This window comes from Trachypithecus francoisi, unplaced genomic scaffold (assembly GCF_009764315.1).
Source record: "Trachypithecus francoisi isolate TF-2019V2 unplaced genomic scaffold, Tfra_2.0 Lachesis_group8, whole genome shotgun sequence".
Lineage (NCBI taxonomy): Eukaryota > Metazoa > Chordata > Mammalia > Primates > Cercopithecidae > Trachypithecus > Trachypithecus francoisi.
Window position 1 is genome coordinate 2541518 of NW_022681473.1, and position 20105 is coordinate 2561622.

Sequence of the window (20105 nt, forward strand, 5' to 3'; positions counted from 1 at the left end):
CTAGGGCTGTCTTCTAGATAGCTTCTAAACCCCAAAGCTTCTCTCCACAGTGCCATGAGTCTACTGAGTACTCTGCTTAGCTTTCACCCCTTCAGCAACTGCTTTTTGCTCAGTTTCTGTGAATCTCACCCACCCGTGTGGCTTAGGAATATCACAAGTGTTTCCAGAGGAAGTTGTGTGAAAGGTGGCTTTCTGCACCCTGGTCCTCTGTTGACCAGAATCTTGTTCCTTCATGTCCTGGGTGTCCTGTGGCCCTGGACTCCACATTTTTATCACCAGCCCACTGAGCCCCTGCCCTGTTGGGTGTCAATGCTCCCCTCCACAAATGGACAGGTGCCCTGCAGAGGAAACGCTTGGGTGCAGGCTCAGCTCATTTCATTTCCTTTCTATGTGGGATCCTCACCCTCCACATCTTTCTTGGTCTCTAGAGCCTCACACAGCTGTTCCTTGCTGTTGGCATCACTTAGTCTCGCAGTCCCTAGTGTTTCCATCAGGAGGGTCAGGCACGCGTGAGCTTCACTGCCAGGAGGGAATCTCCTGCAGCCTCCGTGGCACTGTGTTTTCTTCCAGTCTTTTTTCTATGCACACACACACATCATCCCTTTTGTTTCCTTTTGTGATGCTGTTTCTAAAAGGATCTTTATTTCTAGAAGAAACTTTAGGAGGCAAAACAATGCAGCCCCCTTAACAGAGCAGCTCTGGTGGCAACTTTCCCTTGTAAATTTGTCCTGTAGCTCCTACTTTCCCAAGCACTTGCTGTTTGTGGGGCTACAGGACACAGCAGCAGAAAGGAGCTGTGGACATCGCCAGCGTGTACCCTCTTATCCCATTTTGCTAACAAGGAGCCTGAAGGCCCAGACATAGAAAGAAGTTACCGTGGCTGCCATGTGTTAGCAGCACAGCCATTGCCAACCCAGGGCCCTGACTCCTACCTGATCCCCTTCTGAATGACACTCAAGGCAAGGGTCCCCTTCCCACTCACAGGTGAGGTGCAACATTTCACCTTGAAAAGCCTCTTGCCCCCAGCCTCCCCTCAAGCCCACACTAGGACATGGCCTAAGTATCTCCATCCCATGGAGTTGAACACTCTCCTTGTTTCTGGAAAGATCCAGTCTGTGTGCTCCTCAGGCAGTGCAGGGGCAGTGAGGGGATGACCAGCATAGGGTGGCCACTCACAATCTCCTCTCCTCTCTCCACTGCAGGCTGCGGGAACACCATCGGGCCACCATTAAGGTCATTCGACGCATGCAGTACTTTGTGGCCAAGAAGAAATTCCAGGTAAGCCCTGTGCTGAGCCTTCCTGCCCTCAGCCTACCCCTCGCAGCTTGCTGCAGCTGCCCACACCTCTCCTGGGTTCTCTCCTGCCCGTAGTGGAGGCTGTCAAGGCCTCTGCCCCCAAGCCACACAGGCAGGCCTATCTGAGACCTGACAGTGCCTACCTCACTGAACCCCAGACAGCAGGCCCCTCAGGGAACGTATCCTTGGAGGCCCGGCCTGGAACCAGAGTCACATGCAGTGTGTTCTTCACCTAGTAGAAGGCAGCAGCCGTGTGGCTCACTCAGTCCTCCCATGGGGTGGGTCGTGCAAGGAAGCATTAGCGAGAGATATGAGGGTGACATCAGAATGACTCAGAGATGGTATGGAGCCTGGCCTGAGTCACCAAGCTGGGAAGGCAGGTTCCCCCAGACCCCCCAGCCCTGTCCTCTACTGGCTCAGTGCTCTCTTTCCCTGCTCCACCACCGTCTGTGAGTTGGGAGGATGGAGGGAGGCTGGGCCCTGCTCTGTGAGAGGTGCGGTCCCCTTGCCAGGTGAGGCTGGAGCTCCAGGGCTTCCATAAGCTGCCCTAACTTCTCCAGGGCCAGGCCTCCTACAGAAGCCCCTTAGAGCCCCCAGAGTCCATGCCCCGCAGAGAGTGCCATTGATGGCAGGCATGTCTCCCCTTCTCCTGCCTTGGGGACATTCCTCGGATGGAGATGGTGGTGGAGGGGACTGAGTCCTGACTTGGAAATACATGTGTAGGCATGGGAACCCCGTATCCTCTGTGGTGGGTGATCGAGAAGGCATAGATCACAAAGCAGGGAAGGCTGGGGGGTGACTTGCCCGAGTCCCTTGGGGCGGAAGGCATGTGACGTGCTTGAATGAGTGTGTGTCAGCAGGAGCAGGCCAGGGTGGGGCTCCTGAGCAGGGGGCCCCTGGCATCTCAGTCACAGCCTCACCAGGTATAAGGCACAGCCCAGGAAGGCTCAGCAATGCCTGCCGACCACCAGGACCCACAGCCGGTGGCATCCCAGCCCACCAAGGCTTATCCTGGAGCCACTGAGCTCCCTGTTAGGGTCCGGTCAGGGCTCATGGGGGCCTTTGTCAAGTGGTCATTGGGTCAGACTGGAAAGATCATCTTGACTTCAGGAGCCTGAGATGAGCCAAGAAAATGCAGGGCCCATCCAGACAGACTGACAGTGGCATTCAAGTCTGGTCCCCTCTCAGCCATGCCTTTCACACCAGGCCACACCTTCCATGCCAGGACCCAGGATTGACACAGGCCTGCCCACAGTCCCCTCGGTGGAGCCCCCACCCATCTGGGCCCTGGAGCCACCGCAGCCTCCAGACTTCACATGGCGGTCTGGGTGCAGACCCCAGCCCTGGCAGCCCTGGGCAAGTTCTTCCTCAGCTGTGAGGGGAACGAGAGCCTAACGGTTTGGCATAAGATCATATGCACGTGCCTCACCCGGGCCTCACCCACAGCAACCCTGGGCCAGCACCCGCCAGGCCCGTCGTCACCCTGAGCCCCAAGAGCAGCCCTCGGCCAGGCCCTTGCCGAGAGTGGTGTGCGGGCCCTCGTTCTGGCCACCGGGCCGCCATCTCCAGGAGGGTTTTGCATGCACAGCCCTCCCACAGTGGTGTTCTCAGCGGGCCCTCCTGCCTGCATCCCCCCAGCGAAGGGGGTGGTTCATGACTCTACTGAACCAAGTTGTGTCAAAGCTCGTAGCAGGGCCTGGGACCTCTTGCAGTCAAAATAAAAGTCATGGTAAATGCCACTGCTGGCCGGTGCCCGGAGATCTGCCTGGCACGTTCTAGGGGAGATCTGACAGCCCTGTGGACAGGGTGTCTCCATCCTGGGACCGTCTCCTCTCTCTGGTGCTGGCATGCAGGGCCTTGCCGGAGCAGGGAGCTCACTCGGGGGCAATGGAAGAGAGGGGCCAGCCTCCTGGCAGCACCAGCGCTCTCCCAGGCAGGGAAGGGGCTGCAGGAACCCCCTTGGGATTCAGGTCTGGGCAGGGCAGTCCCCCGAGGGCAGAGGAGACCATGGGAAGGGCCAGGGTGTGTCAGTTCACTGGAGAACAGCATGGTCGTGGCAGCCGAAGCAGCTGACGTCACCCCAGCAGTACAGCAGAGGGTCACAGGGAGCCTCCCAGGGTAGGGCTGGTGTCTGGCCTGAGGGTGCAGAGCAGGTCCCAGGATGGCAGAGCCAGAGCCAGACCCCACCAAGGCTTGCAGAACTGTGCCACGTGGGCACCCTGGGGGCTGCTCCCAAGGTCTGGGGGAACCCAGCAGAACATGCAGACCCTCATGGCTCCTGGGCAGGCCTAGCTCCAGGGGTGGTGTGGGCAGCTTCCAGCTCAGGTCCAAGAGATCGTCCAGCCGTCCATTTCTCACATCAGCCAGGAAGGACACTGGCATTGAGGTTGATATCAAGGATATCCTATCATGATAATAACTACCATGGCCTCCAGTCTTGTGATGAAACCTCAGATGTGTAGCCTCCTGGCCAAGCGTCTGCAATTTCATGTTGTTGGAGCATTCGTTGAATACCTGGGAGATGCAGCTCTCTATAAGTTTGATGTGGCTGAACCAAGAAAAAAGGCACATGATTTCTAATGATTTCTACAGATATATATATATATATATATATTTTTTTTTTTTTTTTTTTTTTTTTTTTGAGATGGAGTCTCGCTCTGTTGCCCAGGCTGGAGTGCAGTGTCCGGATCTCAGCTCACTGCAAGCTCCGCCTCCCAGGTTCACGCCATTCTCCTGCCTCAGCCTCCCGAGTAGCTGAGACTACAGGCGTCCGCCACCTCGCCCGGCTAATTTTTTTGTATTTTTTTAGTAGAGACGGGGTTTCACCGGGTTAGCCAGGATGGTCTCGATCTCCTGACCTCGTGATCCGCCCGTCTCGGCCTCCCAAAGTGCTGGGATTACAGGCTTGAGCCACCGCGCCCGGCCTCTACAGATATTTTGATGCCATAAAAGATTTTGAGGTGATGAGGAAGGCTGGTATCTTTCAGAGTGCAAAGTGATTTTGGAATATAAAGAATTTCTTTGGGTTGAATTACCGAGAAGCTTGTCAGTGACCTGTGTTCCTGAACTGTGAAACGTGAATATGTGGGCCAAGAAATAGTTTCTCTTGGTAAATAAACAATTAACAAATACAAAAAGAGAGAGAGGGAGAGGGACAGAGAGAGAGATCATCAGCGCCAGCCCCAGCAGGCCCTGTTGCTGAGCCACAGGCGAAAAAGCTGGTTCCTGGGGAGGAGCACAGTGAGCCCTGCACTCCTTTCCAGGCGAGGGGGAGTGGGTCCCCTTTCTTGTCTTAGGACACAGGCCAGAACCCTGAGAATGGCCCAGAAGGCTTCCTGAAGCAGACTGGGAAACCCGCACCCCACTGTCTGCTTCTCCCCTGCTCCCTGGCCCTGGGAGCCTTGCAGAAATCTAGCAGCAGCAGGATCCTCACAGGGCACAGAGGCTCCTGCACAAAGCCACTGGGGCTCCCTCCGACCTCACCAGCTGGCTCTTATTGCTGGGGGCAGCATGGAGGGGTGGGGCTAGGGTGAGAGGAGCAGTAGCCCATGGCGGTGAGGAGCTGTGTGTGGCTCCAGGGGCTCCCCCAGCCTCCCTCTCAGGCTGCTTCCCATCCTCCATGCCAGCCTGTCTGCTTGCTTGCACCTCACCCGCCCCCCACCCCCGCTGGCCTCAGGGGCTGCTGACATGGCAGACGACACCCCCTGCCTGCCTTGATGGCCGATAAGTCTCTGGCTAGCCACTCCTGTGTCTGACTCAAGGAGCCAGAGCCTCTGCGCCCTTCAAGTTTGCCTTGAACTCCCTGTCCACCGTCAGTCGATCTGGATAGGCCTGCATTATCGCGGCTCATCTCAGGCTCCTGACATCAGGATGATCTTTCTAGCCCAACCCTGGATGACCACTGGACAAAGGCCCCCATGAGCCCTAACCATATCCTAGCAGGGATCTCAGTGGCTCCAGGATAAGTCTCTGTGGGCTGGGACGCCCCTGGACCGTGGGTCCTCATGGTCCGCGGGCATCACTGAGCCTCCTTGGGCTATACCCTATATCAGGTAAGGCTGTGGCTGAAGGTGTGGAGAGCTCTCTGCTCATAGGCCCCACCCAGCCCTGCTCCTGCAGACATGCACACACTCAGGCACATAATAGTTCCTTGCCCACAACAGGCCTGTTCGAAAGAACTTGCGTCTGCAGAGGCTGCTAGCACACACACCTACACCCACTTGGTCACAGTGGCCCAGGGACTCCCAGGCCTTGGTTTTCCCCTGCCCTGCCTCCCTTCACCTGCCTACACCTCACCCAGCATGCCTGGAGGTGCCCCACGCTTCAGCTTCCCAGAGCTCTGTGGTCTGCAGGAGACTCACCACCATGACTCACGCCATGTTCAGTGTGTGCTGAAGAGAGGCTCGACCACAGCCGGCTCTGACTCTGGCTCTTGCATGGTGCTGGCTTAGGATTCCCTGACCTTTCTCAACTCCCATCCTCTGTCATCCTCACTCTCTCCTTTAAGGCAGAGCAAGGCAGGGCTCAGCATCTCATCTTGCAGAAGGGAACTTAGAATCTCCATTATACAGAAGGGAGAAACAGAGCTCAGCAACCCATCTTACAGAAAGGAGGATCAAGGCTCAGCGTCCCATCTTATAGAAGAGAGAGGCAGGGCTCAGCATCCAATCTTACAGAAAGGAGGATCAAGGCTCAGCATCCCATCTTATAGAAGAGAGAGGCAGGGCTCAGCATCCAATCTTACAGAAAGGAGGATCAGGGCTCAGCATCCCATCTTACAGAAGGGAGCTCAGCATTTTCATCTTACAGGAAGGAGAAACATCCCATCTTCCAAAAGGGGGGATCAGGGCTCAGCATCATCCCATCTTACAGAAAGGAAGATCAAGTCTCAGCATTCCATCTTACAGAAAGGAGCTCAGCATCTCCATCTTACAGGAGGGAGAAACAGGGCTCAGCATCCCATCTTCCAAAAGGGAGGATCAGGGTTCAGCATCCCATCTTACAGAAAGGAGAATCAAGGCTCAGCATTCCATCTTACTGAAGGTAGCTTAGCATCTCCATCTTACAGGAGATGCTGCCAGGTACAAGAGATGCTACCAGATGCTAACAGGGCTCAGCAACCCACCTTATAGAAGGGGAGGATTGAGGCTCAGTATCTCATCTTAAAGAAGAGAGAGACAAGGTTCAGCATCTCATATTACAGAAGGGAGGATCAAGGCTCAGCATCCCATCTTATAGAAGACAGACACAGGGCTCAGCATCCCATCTTACAGAAAGGAGGATCAAGGCTCAGCATCCCGCCTTATATAAGAGACAGACAGGGCTCAGCATCCCATCTTACAGAAAAGAGAATCAAGACTCAGCATCCCATTTTATAGAAGAGAACTCAGCATCTTCTTATAGGAAGGAGAAACAGGACTCAGCATCCCCTTTTACAGAAGAGAGAGACAGGGCTCAGCATTTTATCTTACAGAAGAGAGAAGAAGGACTTAGCATTCCCATTATTACAGGAGAAACTGAGGCCTGAGGATGTTATTACTAGCCTGTACATAAGTACGTTTTTTATGACTGTTATCAAACTGAGTACATGGCGGGCCAGAAGGTCTGCCTAGAGTCCAACCCCATGCCTGACCCTATCACAGGCCTTAGTGTGTCGTTTCTGGGCAATGCTGGAGATCCTGGTGCCCAGTGTGGCCCCAGGAGCAGCAGGCCCTTCCTTCCATGAGGCACAGCTGTGTTGTGAGGACACAGACCCCATCCCAGCCCTCCTGATCTCAGGGTCTCCCGTTCAGGGCCCAGAAAGTGGCTAGTGTTGCCAGTGAGGTCCCTACCTGCTGGTGTCAGGTGAAAAAGGAAACTCCTGAACTTCTGAGGCCCAGTCTTTGGTAGGGAGGAGGTCTCTGCCCTGCCCTGGGATTCCTGGGGTCCAAAACAATGTTGGGTGGGCTGTAAGAACTCCACCAAGCCTCTGGCATTGGTGGCAGAACCCCTGGGCATGTCAGAAGTGTGTCTAGAGCTGAAAGTGGGTACTTGGATCCCTGACCTCAGGGACTCACCATCTGGGAACTTGCAGCTTCCCAAGGTGAAAATGACTGCATCCTCAGATTAAGGTCACCCTGGTCTCAGGAGTAGGGACCCCAAAGAGAGGTAGGAGGTGGGCAGGGAGGGCATGTTCCCAGACCCAGCCCGGGCCCTCAGTGGTACCTGAGCCTCCTCCTTTCTCATCCTCGACCTCAATTGCCTCCCTCTGACTGGGGCTGGCCCTGTTCTGCCCCTCCCCACCAAGCTACTTGGCTTGTCTCTTGGGTCTTGCAAATTCCCCAGCAAAAGGCAGGAAAGCCACTAGCTCAGTGCTAAGGAGGCTATGTGAGCACTAAAGATGACTACCCTGGGCCTCACCTGGTCACCCAGTGGCCCCTCGGGATAGAGGCAGTCTGTTGTCCTATGTGCTGGCTTGCCTGCAGGGCCAAGGCCTTCCTAGGCCATCAAACCCCCACTCAGCCTGGCTGCTCCACCTGAGTGAGGCCCTTGGGAGCAAGGCCACAAATGTGGCTTGGGGTTTCCTGATATCATGAGACGCTTTGTTTTCTCTGTTGTGGTTTCAAGATGTCACCTGAGTCCCATTTATGGGCTCAGAGCTGGCGACAAGCCTGGAAGCCCTGGGGTCACCTGCCCTGCCTCACATGGCCCCAGCCCCACTGTGGGAGCCCAAGCAGATGCTCGTCACCCACAGCAAGTGCCGCAGACTGTGGCTGTCATCTGGGGCCACACCTGCTGCCTGGCACAAACTGCCAGGAAGGATGCAGAGTGGACCCACTCCCTACCATGAGGACAGTGGGGGCTACAGCCAGTGAGCATGTCAAAGGTCAGTCTGGGGCCCAGGTAGGTAGCAGCCATGCAGAGCTGTGCGTCCTGGTCAGTGCCTGGCACTGTGCTGCTCCTTGGCCCTTTGGCTGGGCCAGCTCTTCCTGAAGTCATTGAGAACCAGGACTGGTAGCCCGGGGCAGGGGAGCAAGGTGAGTGGGAGGAGTGGGCAGGCCCCTGCTGGTGAGTGGATAGGAAGGTGGGACCCAGAGAGGCTGAGCTGATGGCCCAGGACCACCCAGAGCCCCGCGGCCAAGCTGATGGGGACAAGCTTCGCTCCTGTGCATACTTGGGACCAGGCCTACGCCATCACCATACAGGCGAGCTCCCAGGTTTTCACAAGCCTCCCAAGGGTAGGCACTGCCACTGCCTGCACTTTGAGCCACATGGCCGGGGCACAGGGAGGAGAAGTGATGTGTGTCTTTCTGTCCTGCAGCAAGCGCGGAAGCCTTACGACGTGCGGGACGTCATTGAGCAGTACTCACAGGGCCACCTCAACCTCATGGTGCGCATCAAAGAGCTGCAGAGGAGGTGGGCATGGCCAAGGGGCAGTGGGGAGGGTGCACGGGTCCTGCCCAGCCCAGCCCCAGCTGCACGATGAGCGGTGCCAGGAGGAGGGAGGAGCTGAGACCCTGAGTTCTCGCCTCTCAACCACCCCTACCCCTGCAGAGGGAGGGCAGCTGGCCACAGCCACGGTTCACAGCCAGCCCACCAGGCAGCTCTGCCTTGTTCCCCGCCCGGGTCTGAGACGATGGAGGAGTTGCGGTGGGGAGGTATATCGGGGAGGAAAACACCCGCCTCCATCCCTGCTCAGGCAGCGACACCAGCTTCACACTCCCCACAACTTCAGGACACTTGGCAGCCAGCCCACCCACCTCCCATGTCACCCCTGAGCAAGGGGCCAGGCCCAGCCCTGGGAAGACCATGGGTCTCCCCCTGCTGGCCCTGGAGCTGGAGACCCTGACGGTGGGGAGCCAACGTGTTCCCATGGAATCAGCGCCATCCTCCTGGGCCTGCACAGGCTCAGAGTGGCTGTGGCTCCAAGAGGGCTCGCCTGGGAACTAGCTCTGTGTGTTACAGGGTATGGCTGGGAACCCGTGTCCATTCTGGCCACAGCAAGGGGTCAGGCTGCCTTGCCCATGGCTGACCGATTGCCTCCTACTCCTAACCCCAGGGAGGAAGTCTGAGAGGCAGCCCACCGACTCCTCCTCTCCGAGCTCCCTGCTCAGCCCCCTCAGGAGCATGGCCCTCTGGGGGGTTGGGAGTGACCTGGCAGGTCTTAGGGTTGGGGGTGTCCCCAGAGTGGGTGGGCAGTGCACTGTCTTGCTGGGCACATCAGCCTGTCTGTCCCATGGACGGCAGTGCATCTGTGCAGTGCCGGGGCCAGGTGTGAACTAGTGTCCGTCTCCTTCCCTACCAGGCTGGACCAGTCCATTGGGAAGCCCTCGCTGTTCATCTCCGTCTCAGGTGGGTTTCTGTGTCAGTTGCTCTGGGCGCGGCAGCCTGCAATGGACTCTCCCACACCTCTGACCTCCTGGCTCTCCCCGCGATGTCAGAATGGGCCACTGGGCCTCCAAAGTGCATGACATGAAATGAAAGCCAGGGAGTAAGGGGAGGTAGACCCCACCCCTAGCAAAGTGGCTCCAAAGTACATTTTACAAAGGAATATTCAGGTTTCATAAGAACCTACCTGGGTCCCTTTAAATTCCAGGGCGTTGAGGTTAGGCTCTGGGTGTGGAAACATGAACCCAGGGCAACTTTGCAGAAGGGGGTGATCCTGGGGATGGGCCTGGGGTGGGGCTTGAACAGGGTGAGCTGCCAGCCCAGAATTCAAGAGACTATGGGTGGGGGCCTTGCAGGGCTCAAGTTGAGAGGGACAGAAGCACCTGGCCGCAGCCTGGGGGCTGGTTTTCTGGCTCCTCAACCAAATTCCTTGGGTCCCCTAGACACGGGGCTGTGAGTCATTCCGGGGAATGACAGGGAAAAGGCCCATTCCCTGGGGTTTCCCAAATGCAAACAGCAGCCACGGCTCACAATGTGGGCTGGTGTGACGGGGGCAGCTGAGCGGCTATGTCCCCCAGCCTGGAGTCAGGCCTATGCCGCCCTGGGAGTGGAATGGCACGGGCTTGCACAGCTGGCAGTGTGGCCAGTTTAGGCAGCCCCCTAGGGCTCTCGGAGGTCAGAGGTGGAGAGGGTGGAGCAGGATGGAGCCCAGGTCCCCAGCTGCAGCCATGCCCGCCCACTGTACCACTTCTGGTGTTTTTGTCATAGGACACTTTTTTAAAAATGTCCTAGTAGGTTTAGGCATTTTGACTCTCAGCTACCACCCCCAGCCCCACCATCCTGCTCCCCAAGCCCAGTTGGGGTCCCCGGTCCACCCCAGCACTCAGCCCTGATTTGGGTGTTTTATCCCCCATAGAAAAGAGCAAGGATCGCGGCAGCAACACGATCGGCGCCCGCCTGAACCGAGTAGAAGACAAGGTAGGCTCATGCGCTGGCCGCAGCGGCTCTGGTCAGTGTTCTGGGGCCAGCAGGCACCTCCCTGTGATCTGCGTGTGAATGTGAGGCTCCAGGGCCTGCAGGCCTCCCCACCTTCCCGCCAGGGCCCACTGCAGCCCGCCCAGCAACTCCCAAGAGGGGCCTAGGCCCACTGCCCACCTGGCTGGCATCGCTCCCCCATGGAAGGAGCCAGGCCAGGCTGGTTTCTCATCCTCTGACAATTGGCGTCTTTACTGGCAGGTGGCACCTAGTGACCCTCCCCCCAGCTCTTTCCCGCTGCCTCTCATAGTCTGCTTTGTGCTCTGTGAGCCTCCTGGCTGTGTCCTGAGTGGAGGGTGGCAGGAGCTGGCCTCACATCCCAGCCTTCTCCTGGGCCCAGCTGTCTGGGGCCTCCACTTGGGGCCGGCCGAGAGCTCAGGGAGATGCAGGGCCCAGCTGGGATGGGTTCATGGGAAGAGAAGCATCTTCTGTTTGCCCCGAACCCACCAGGCCCCCACTCCCCACCAGGCTCTATGCCCGTCACTCGGTGCCTCAGGCTGGAGCCTCTACCCCAGGCACCCTGGGAGCTGCTGGAGGATCTAGGCGGTGGGAGGGCCTTTCCTGGGCTCATGGCTGAGCCCACCACTGCCCTTTGAAGTCTCTGTGGTTTGAAGCGGGCTGTTATCTTGCCGAACAGCAAGTCCGTCTACATGGACTTTATCTGAAAGTAGCTGAGAGGCTAAAAATAGAGGAATTTCAGTTGGGCAGGGAGTGCGTCTGCTGCCCGGTTTCCCCGGCAACGCCTGGCTCTGGCCTGCTTCCATCTCGGCTGCAGCCGGGCAGGCGGGGCAGGCACAGCTCAGCCCAGGCTCCTGCTCCTGCTCCACCCGTCCTGGCCCCCAGGACCTGCAGCGTCACCCTCTCCCCACCTGGCACCATCTGCCCATGGCCTGGGGCGGCTGTGGGGCCCTGCGACCAACAAACTGGGTCAGGCAGAAAGAGCAAGGGCTGGTGTTCAGGTGCCTGGCCCAGTGGGGCTGTGTGACCATAGTATCCCGGGTCCCACGAGCCTGGCCACCCTCTGTCAGCACAGGCCTGAGCGGGGCTGGTGCAGGCCTTTGCCAGGCAGATGGCCCAGTGGGAGATGGCGCCCATCTGGCAGGACAGGAAGCAAGACCCGAGAGAGGTCCGTTCACAGGATTGGCAAAGCTCAGAGGCCCAGAAGCCTTGGCCTCTCTGCTACCTGGGGAACACGGTGTTTCCTTGGCTTTCTCTTTGCGCAAGGGCTGGATGACTCCTGGCTGGCACACCCAGTACAGCAGGACCGGGTACCCTGTGTTGTTGGCATGGCCAGGAGTTTCTAGACATCAAGGAAAGCCATGGTAGAGACAGGGAGTGGCACCCAGTTCCCCCACCTCCACTCCTGTTTCCATCTCGGCTGCAGCCAGGCAGGCGGGGCATGAACATCCCTGACGTGCAGGAGTCCCGGTGGCCCTTTCTGGACAGCACGGGCTGGGGACAGCCCCCACCTTTTCCCACCACTCCCTGCCCAGCTCTGGTTCCATTCCCTATGCTACTGTCCCAGGCCTTTCTTATGGCTCTGCCCCTGCTCCATGGGACGGACCACCCTTTAAGCCCAGACCTGGAGCCTGGCATCCTGCGGGGGTGATGGTGGGTGGCAGACAGGGTCTTCTGAAGTGCTGCGGCCCCTTCCTGACATGCACAGCGGCCGTCCAGCAGCCTGCTGGGGCCTGGGAACAAGGACGCAGTCCTCGGTCAGCCAAGGTCGGTGTGGGGGCCTGCAGTGGGGCCAGCGCTGGCCTTGAAGGCACAGAATTATGCACCCAATTTCTTCACATCTGAGCAACAAAGGAAGCGTTTTCCGAGTCCCTGATCCCTAGGGCAAGGTTTAAGAACAAGGCTGGGGCCGCATCCTGGTGCCCTGTCAGGCTCTGAGCCAGGGTCACGAGGATTCTGGTAGATTCTACATGCACAGCCCTGGTGGGCCCTGGCTCCCTGCTGTCACATTCGAGTCCCCTGCCTGGGGTCTCTGAGGTGGTGAGTGGCACCCACAGTTGACACTAAATCTCAGCCCCTCTGAGGGGTTCTACCTGGAACCTGGCTGCCCATCAAGGAGTTGACAGAGCTGTGCTGACCTGGGTGGGCAGGTGGTAGCCTGCCCGGTCTTTGCCCTGCCACTGACTGGTACCCCCCTCAGGGACAGACCCTGGGAAAGGGCCTGGCTGGGCCTGGAGGGCTTGGTGGCACAGCCTGGCTCGAGTTATCTTCGTTATCAGTGCAGCCATCGGGACCGTAAACACCCCAAGCGCAATCCTGCTGACTTCGGGAAGTAGGGGCAGGAAATCCAGCAGCCACCCCAGCCCGGAGGCCCAGCAGGCGTGCAGCGGTGCCAATGCCCGCCGGCCCCGCCAACCCCAGCCAGAGCCCCTGGCCTTCCCCACCGGCACCCTCCCCCACCCCATCCCGCCAGTCTGGCTGCCTGCCGGAAGCGAGTCAAGGCCCCAGCCCCCAACTGCTTTCTCAGCTCAGCTCAGTCCCTCACCCCTGGGTTGTGCAGTGAGTCCCATCCCAGGCCGGCTTGCCTAGCCATGGGATGAGAGGTCTCTGGGATGCACAGCCAGCTGGCACCCATCTTGGCAGGGGTCATGCTAAGAATCAGGGAGGCCTGGAGTGTCTCCTTGCAGGGAGTTCACCAGTGCAGATCAGCTGAGCTTGTTCAGGGCTGCCTCAGTTTCCCTGGCAGGGAGCCCTCTTCTTCCTTTGTGTCCATGACCCACACTGGGGAGAGGGGTCTGGGGGTCTTCCTTCTCGCCACAGTCCTGCGGCCTCGTCAAAACTCTTGCTTGGCAGTGCTGTCTGCTCTGACACAGACCTCCCCCCAAACTATCTTGCAGGACATCCCCATTCCTGGGATCCCTGCTCCCCCTGTGCCTGGCCGGGTGGCTCAGGCTCTGCCTCACTCCAGGGTGTGGAGAGCAGAAACCCCCCACACTCACAGACCCAGGGCCCTCCTCACAGCGAGTCTGCTTCCTGCGGGCCTCCTTCCCTTGTCAAATGAGAGAGCTTGATTCCTGCTTGTGTCCTTAGGGTCAAAAGTCACAAAAGCTGCCTCATGCCCTTTCTGTTTTCATCTTAGATTACTGTCTTCTTTGTTCTAGAGAGGACTCTTATTTACTCAAATGCCCAAATAAACCATCTTTTACAGATGGGGAAACCAAGGTTCAGAGAGGCTGAGCAGTCGCCTGAGGTCACACAGCTGGTTAGGTTGAAGAGCTGGTCCCAAGGAGGACATAGACAGGGGTGGGAGATAAGGTGGAGACAGCAAGGAAGGGTTTCATCATCACCCACAGTCTGTATGGAGAGGCTGAGGAGGGTTGAGGCCAGGGGCAGGCTGGGGGCGCCAGCAGCAGGACCCGGGGCCTTCAGCGTGGGCCAGAGACCAATGCAGGCGGTTGGGAGAGGTTCGGAGAGGGCTGGCCCTGCCCACTCCCTCTCTGGCCCCACTGGGCTTCCTGGAGTCCCACACAGGGCTGGCAGTCTGTGTGGGGGCTGCATAGCCCAGACACTCTGAGGAATAGATGGCAGAGGCCGCTGCAGCCCTCCTCCCCCAGCAAGTATTCTTAGCTTGGTCTCCAGGACCTGCCACACTGTTTACGCTGGGCCCTGTTTATTTTGCAAGCTAAGCTCCTGCTGCTTTTGCTGATATGAGGAGCACAGTAGGCTGGGAGAGTTTCTTTATTCTCTGTTTTTGCCGGAAATGTTCATGGCTGAGAGCCGGACACAGGGGAGTCCTGGGTTTCCATGTCCCAGTTCAGAAAGCGTTGGGCGGGAAGAGGCCCCCACCACCTGACACTCCTTTCACTGCCTCCGGTCCCAGAAGCCAGGCCTCCAGGATGAGAATGCCCCCCAACCCGGGACTCCCACAGCCACACCCTGCCCATGCCTTTACTAAGCTGTGTGCATGACCCCAACCTCCAGGATGCAGGCAGACGCAGCCTTCCAGAATTGGGTATTTGCCCCCAGACACTGCTACCCTTTCCCTCATTCCAGTGTGACTCCTCCATCCACCAGGCCCACAAGCTGGACCTCAAGTCTTTTTTGTCTTGGGCAGTTCTCCGAGCTGCGCCCCCAGAGTCGCCTTGCTGCTGTTTATCCCTGCCCTTCAGCCCAACCCCTGCTGAGTTCAGGCCTTTATCATCTCTTCCTTGGATTATTTTTCCAGCCATGTATGCGGTCTCCGGCCTCTCCTCACACCCACCAATCCTTCACATTGTATATTATTTCTTAAACACTGCTGAAATCTCACTTACTAGTATTTAATATATCAGAATTTTTGTGCCAGTATTTATGTGTGAGATACATACATAACATAATTTTCTTTTCTTGTATGGTCTTCATGCGGTTTTGGTATCAAATGTATGTGAGCCCCACCGACTAAGTTAAGAAATGTTCTCTTTTTTCCTATATTGTGATATTTTGTATAAGATTAGAATTTTATTTTCCTCAAATGTTTGGTGGAATTTAAAGGTAAAGACATCTAGGCCCGGTGTTTCCTTTGTGGGAAGAGTCATCATTCCTGATTCAATGGCTGTAATAATTATGGACTGTTCAGGTTTTCCATTTCTTCTTGTATCAGTTTTGATAAGTTATATATTCTAGGAATTTAAACATTTCATTTTAGTTTCCATGTTCATTGGCATTTATTATTATTTTAATGTCCATCCATTAGCATTTAGTCCCATTTTTTATTCTCAATATTATTTATTTGTGCCTTCACTGTTTTCCCCCTTAGTGGTCAAACCTGACACTATTCACCTGTCTTATGAAGTGTTTAGTGGACTTCTGGCTTTGTTGATCCTCCCTATTGTGGTTTTGTTTTGCTTCATTCACTTCTCTTTATTTTATTCCTTCTATTTACTTGGCCTTAATATACTGTTCTTTCTCTAACCTCTCTAAATTAAGAATAGGATAATTCTTAATTTTGAGGCTTTCTAAATTTCTTTTTTCTTTTTTAATTTTTCTAACCGCTGTCAATCTCGTGGCTTTCTAAATTTTGAAGGTATGCATTTAAGGTTATAAATTTTTCCTTTAAATATCATTCAAACTACATCTCCCACATTTTGATATATGGCATTTAATTTTAATCTTCATTCACTTTAGTATTTTTCTAATCTCCATTATGATCTCTTGTTTATCCTAGGAGTTCTGTAGCAATGTGGTTTTTGTCATTGTTATAATTGTAGCACAGCTTTCTTATAATGTTGCCCTCTTGTCAGAGAAAGCAATCCATGTGATATTAATACTTTAGAATGTTTTGAAATATGGTTTACAGCAAAAATGTCATCAATTTTTGTAAATGTGCCTTCTGTACTTGAAAACAAGGTATATTCTGACATTGTTGGGTGCAGTGTTATGTTCATATCCACTGGAACAAGCTTGTTAATTGGTCTGTTCAAATCTTCTATATTCTCATTGGAATGTTTTTATCTGCTTAATCTATTATTACTGAGAAGGCATAGGGCAAATTTCTGTTTAACTTCCTAAGAAACTTCTAAACTGTTTCCAAAGGATTTGTACCATTTTGCTTTCTCACCAGTAATGTATAAAGGTTCCACTTTCTCCACAGCCTTGCAAATACATGGTCTTTTCTATTTTAGCCCTTTTAGTGAGTATGTAATGGTATCTCATTGTGGTTTTGATTTGCATTTCCCTAATGACTAATGATGTTGAGCCACTTTTCATGTGCTTATTAGCCATTCATAGTCTTCTTTGGTGAAATGTTTATTCAACTCTCTTGCCCATTTTCTAATTAAGTAGTCTGTTCTATTATTGAGTTGCAAGGGTTTTTTATATGTTCTGGATACAAGTCCTTTATCAGATCTATGACTTGCAAATATTTTCTCCCATTCTGTGGCTGTCTTTTCATTTCCTTAATCACATCTTTTAAATCACAAAAGTTTTTAATTTTAATGAAGTCCAATTTGTCTTTTCTTATATGGCTCAGGCTTTTGATGTTTTATCTAAGAACTCTGCCTAATCCAAAGCCATAAACATTTTCTCCTGTTTTGTTTTGGTTTCTTTTCCTTCTAGAAGTTGTATAGAAGTAGCTCTTACATTTCGGTCTATATTTACTTTGAGGTAATTTTGGGGTATGATACGAGGTAAAGTCTAGATTTTTTTTGTTTCATTCTTACTGATGGATATTCAATTGCCCCAGAACATTTGTTGAAAATACTCCATTTCCTCCTTTGAATTATCATGGCTTCTTTGTCAAAAATCAATTGACCATAAATTTACAGGTTTATTTCTGCATTTTCAATTCTATTCTGTTGGTCTATATGCCTTTCTGTAAATCTATATGCCTTTCCATAAACCTATACTATACCATCTTGATTATTGTAGGTTTACAGTAAGTTTTAAAATTAAATTATGTAAGTTTTCTATTTTTGTTCATCTTTTTACAAATTGTTTCTGTCCATTCTAAGTCCTATGAGTTTTCATACAAATTTTAGGTTCAACCTGTCAATTAAAAAAGAAAGCCCTGCTGGGATTTTGATAGGCATCGTGTTGAATCTATAGATCCATTTGGGGAAAATTGACATCTTAACAAAATTGAGTATTATAATCAATGAACATGGTATATCCCTCCATTTATTTGATCTGCTTTAATTTCTTTCAGTGATATTTTACAGTTTGGGGCAGATAAATTTTATACTTATTTTGTTACATTTACTCCTAAATATTTTATTTGTCATGCTAGTGTTAATGAAATTGTTTTCTTAATTTCATTTTGAGTTAATTGTTCATTACTAGTATATAGAAATAACATTAAATTTTTATATCAATCTTGTAAACTATGACTTTTCTGTTCTTGGTTTTAGTCATTTTTGTTGTCACTATTGATTTCTTAAGATTTTCTCCATGTAAGATCATGTCTTGTGTCAATAGACAATTTTTACTTCTTTCCAATCAGATGCCTTTAATTTCTTTGTTTTGCCTAATTGCACTGGCTTGAACTTCCAAAAAAATTATTGAATAGAAGAAGTGCTAGAGCAGATCTTGTGGGGAAAATCATTCAATCAATTTCCATTAGCTCTGAGTTTTCCATAGATACCTTTCATCATTTCCTTCTATTTTTAGTGTGTTGAGAGCTCTTAATATGAATGGATATTGGATTTTGTCAAGTGCTCTTTCTGTGTGTAGTGAGATGATCCTGTGGTCTTTATTCCTTATCCTACTGATTTGGTATAATACATTAACTAATTTTCAGGTGTTAAACCAATCTCACATTTCTGGAATAAATCCCACCTGGGCATGATACATAATCCTTTTTATATGATGCTGGATTTGGTTTGCTAATATTTTGTTAAGAATGTTTGTATCTTCAACCTACAAAAGCTGACTGAAAGAAAAAAAAAGAATGTACTTTATATTCAGAAAGGATACTGGTGTGGTTTTCTTTTCTGACTTTGATGTCAGATTTTTAAATCCTTTTCTTTTTAATCCTACAACCATAGGATTTCGGGTTTGTCTTTTGTAAACACTATACTACTTAGTTTTTAAAAAATCATTTAATACATTTACATTTAATATAATTTCTAATAGATTTGGATTGAATTCTAGCAGTGTATTTTGTGCTTTCCATTTGTACTAAATTTTTATTTTTCTCCTCTTTCTTGCCTCTCATTAGATTATTACTTCTCATTCTACTTTTCCCTCTACTGGTTTTGAAGTTATGTTTTCTACTACTATTCTTGTAAAGGTTAACCTAGAACATTTTAAATGAATATATATCAGAAGTAATTGCTATATCTACCCATATCTGTAATAAAATAGGCATCCTAGAACACTAATTTCAATTATTCTCCTCCTGACTTAGTACTTTGCTGTTGTATATTTTAGTTGAACCATGTTTAATTTTTAACTCACTAATTGGTAGTGCTAAATTATACAACCAATGTTTGTTTAAATTTACCCACCTATTTGCCTCTTTGTCATTTGTCATTTCTTTTTTCTCTCAGATGTTACATCTGGGATTACCTTTTTATGTGACTGAGGGATTCATTTAAATTTTCTTCAGTGAAAAACTCTCAGATTGTGTCTGCAAATGACCATTTTACTGTCGTCTTTAAAAAAATCCGCCAATTATAAAATTATAGGCCTTAGGTTATCAAAATTCTTTTTTTCTTAGCACATTAAAATGTTATTGAACTATCCTTTGGCTTCCATCATTACCATTGAGAGTGAAGATGATGAATTGTTGCTCCTTGGAAGACAATCTGTCCTTTTTCTCTGGCTGCCTTTAAGATCTTTCTTTTGACTCTAGTGTTCTGCATTTTCACTAGGTGTGTTAATAGGTTTCTTTTGTTCTGCCTAGGCTACCTTACTCTGTGGTTTGGTGTCTTGCATCAGTTCTAGAATATTCTCAGTTAGTACTTCTTAAGATTTCACTTCAGTCTCATTATCTCCTTCTGAAATTTTTACTGGCCAGTAGTAGACCATCTCACTCCCCGTCACGTCTCTTACCTTCTTTTTTTTAAATCACTTTGTCTCCCTGTACTATATTCTGGAATCCATCTTCCAGTTCACTAGTTGTTTCTTCAACTGTGTTTAATCTGCTGTTAAAACTGTTCAGTGAATTTTAAACTTCAATTATTATTATTTTATTTATAAAAGTTCTTTTGGGTTCTTATTCATATCTGATAGGGCATTTTAATTGTATCTTCCTCTTTACTTCCATGTTCAAACTTTAAAATTTTCTTGAAGTGTATTAAATATGTGTCTAAATAAGTATATTAAATAAGTATCTGAAGTATTTCTGAGTTCACATCCCTGTTTGATTTTTTTCTTCTGCTGACTCTCATTCACGGTGTTTCATTTCCTTTCTGGGTTTTCTTGTGTTTCTTTTTTTCATTGTAAACTTATATATCTTAAAATGTATCTGTGGAAATTTTTGAAGTCTGGTGTGAAGTTGGGGTCCTCAGGGAGGAATCATGTTTACCCCTTCCATTGCCACATATGTGGGTGTACTGCCAGTCTGGACTTTCAATTGTAGGCTCAAAGTTTTCTAGGCCACCTAGGTAGTGTGAATTCAAGCCTCCAAGCTGAGCACGGACTAGCTTGTGAATATGACTTTCCAGGACAGAGCTTGTTCTCCTTCTCTTAGCAGTAAGGCAGTTTTCTTTACAATCTTCTCAGGGAAGAGAAGATTTTTCATTGGCCCTCACAATGAAAGTAGAGCCCTTTGAGGGTCACAGTTTTATGTAAGTCTCTGCTATGAGACTTCCTGGAGCAGGCCTGGGCTTTGACACCTCGCCATCTATTCCTGGTGAAACCAAAGCTCAAGTTCATCCCACTCATCAAATGCCTTCAGGGCCCCTAGTACCTCTGGGGATTCCCACTGAGTCTTCAGCCTTTAACTTCCCTTACTTCCTGGTCAGCTCATC

The 20105-nt window shown here is 51.5% G+C and overlaps 1 protein-coding gene across 2 annotated transcripts in view; it reads left to right on the forward strand.

Annotated features, from left to right (window-relative positions):
• KCNQ1 (potassium voltage-gated channel subfamily Q member 1) overlaps positions 1–20105 on the forward strand; it is a 401184-nt gene that overhangs the window by 319213 nt on the left and 61866 nt on the right. The window contains exons 12-15 of one of the 2 annotated variants that reach the window (XM_033207530.1): positions 1203–1278; positions 8597–8665; positions 9581–9627; positions 10580–10641. In XM_033207530.1, the coding sequence (XP_033063421.1) occupies positions 1203–1278; positions 8597–8665; positions 9581–9627; positions 10580–10641 (254 nt within the window). Of the gene's footprint in view, positions 1–1202; positions 1279–8596; positions 8692–9580; positions 9628–10579; positions 10642–20105 lie in introns of both variants that reach the window. The other variant, XM_033207529.1, reaches the window with a different exon arrangement.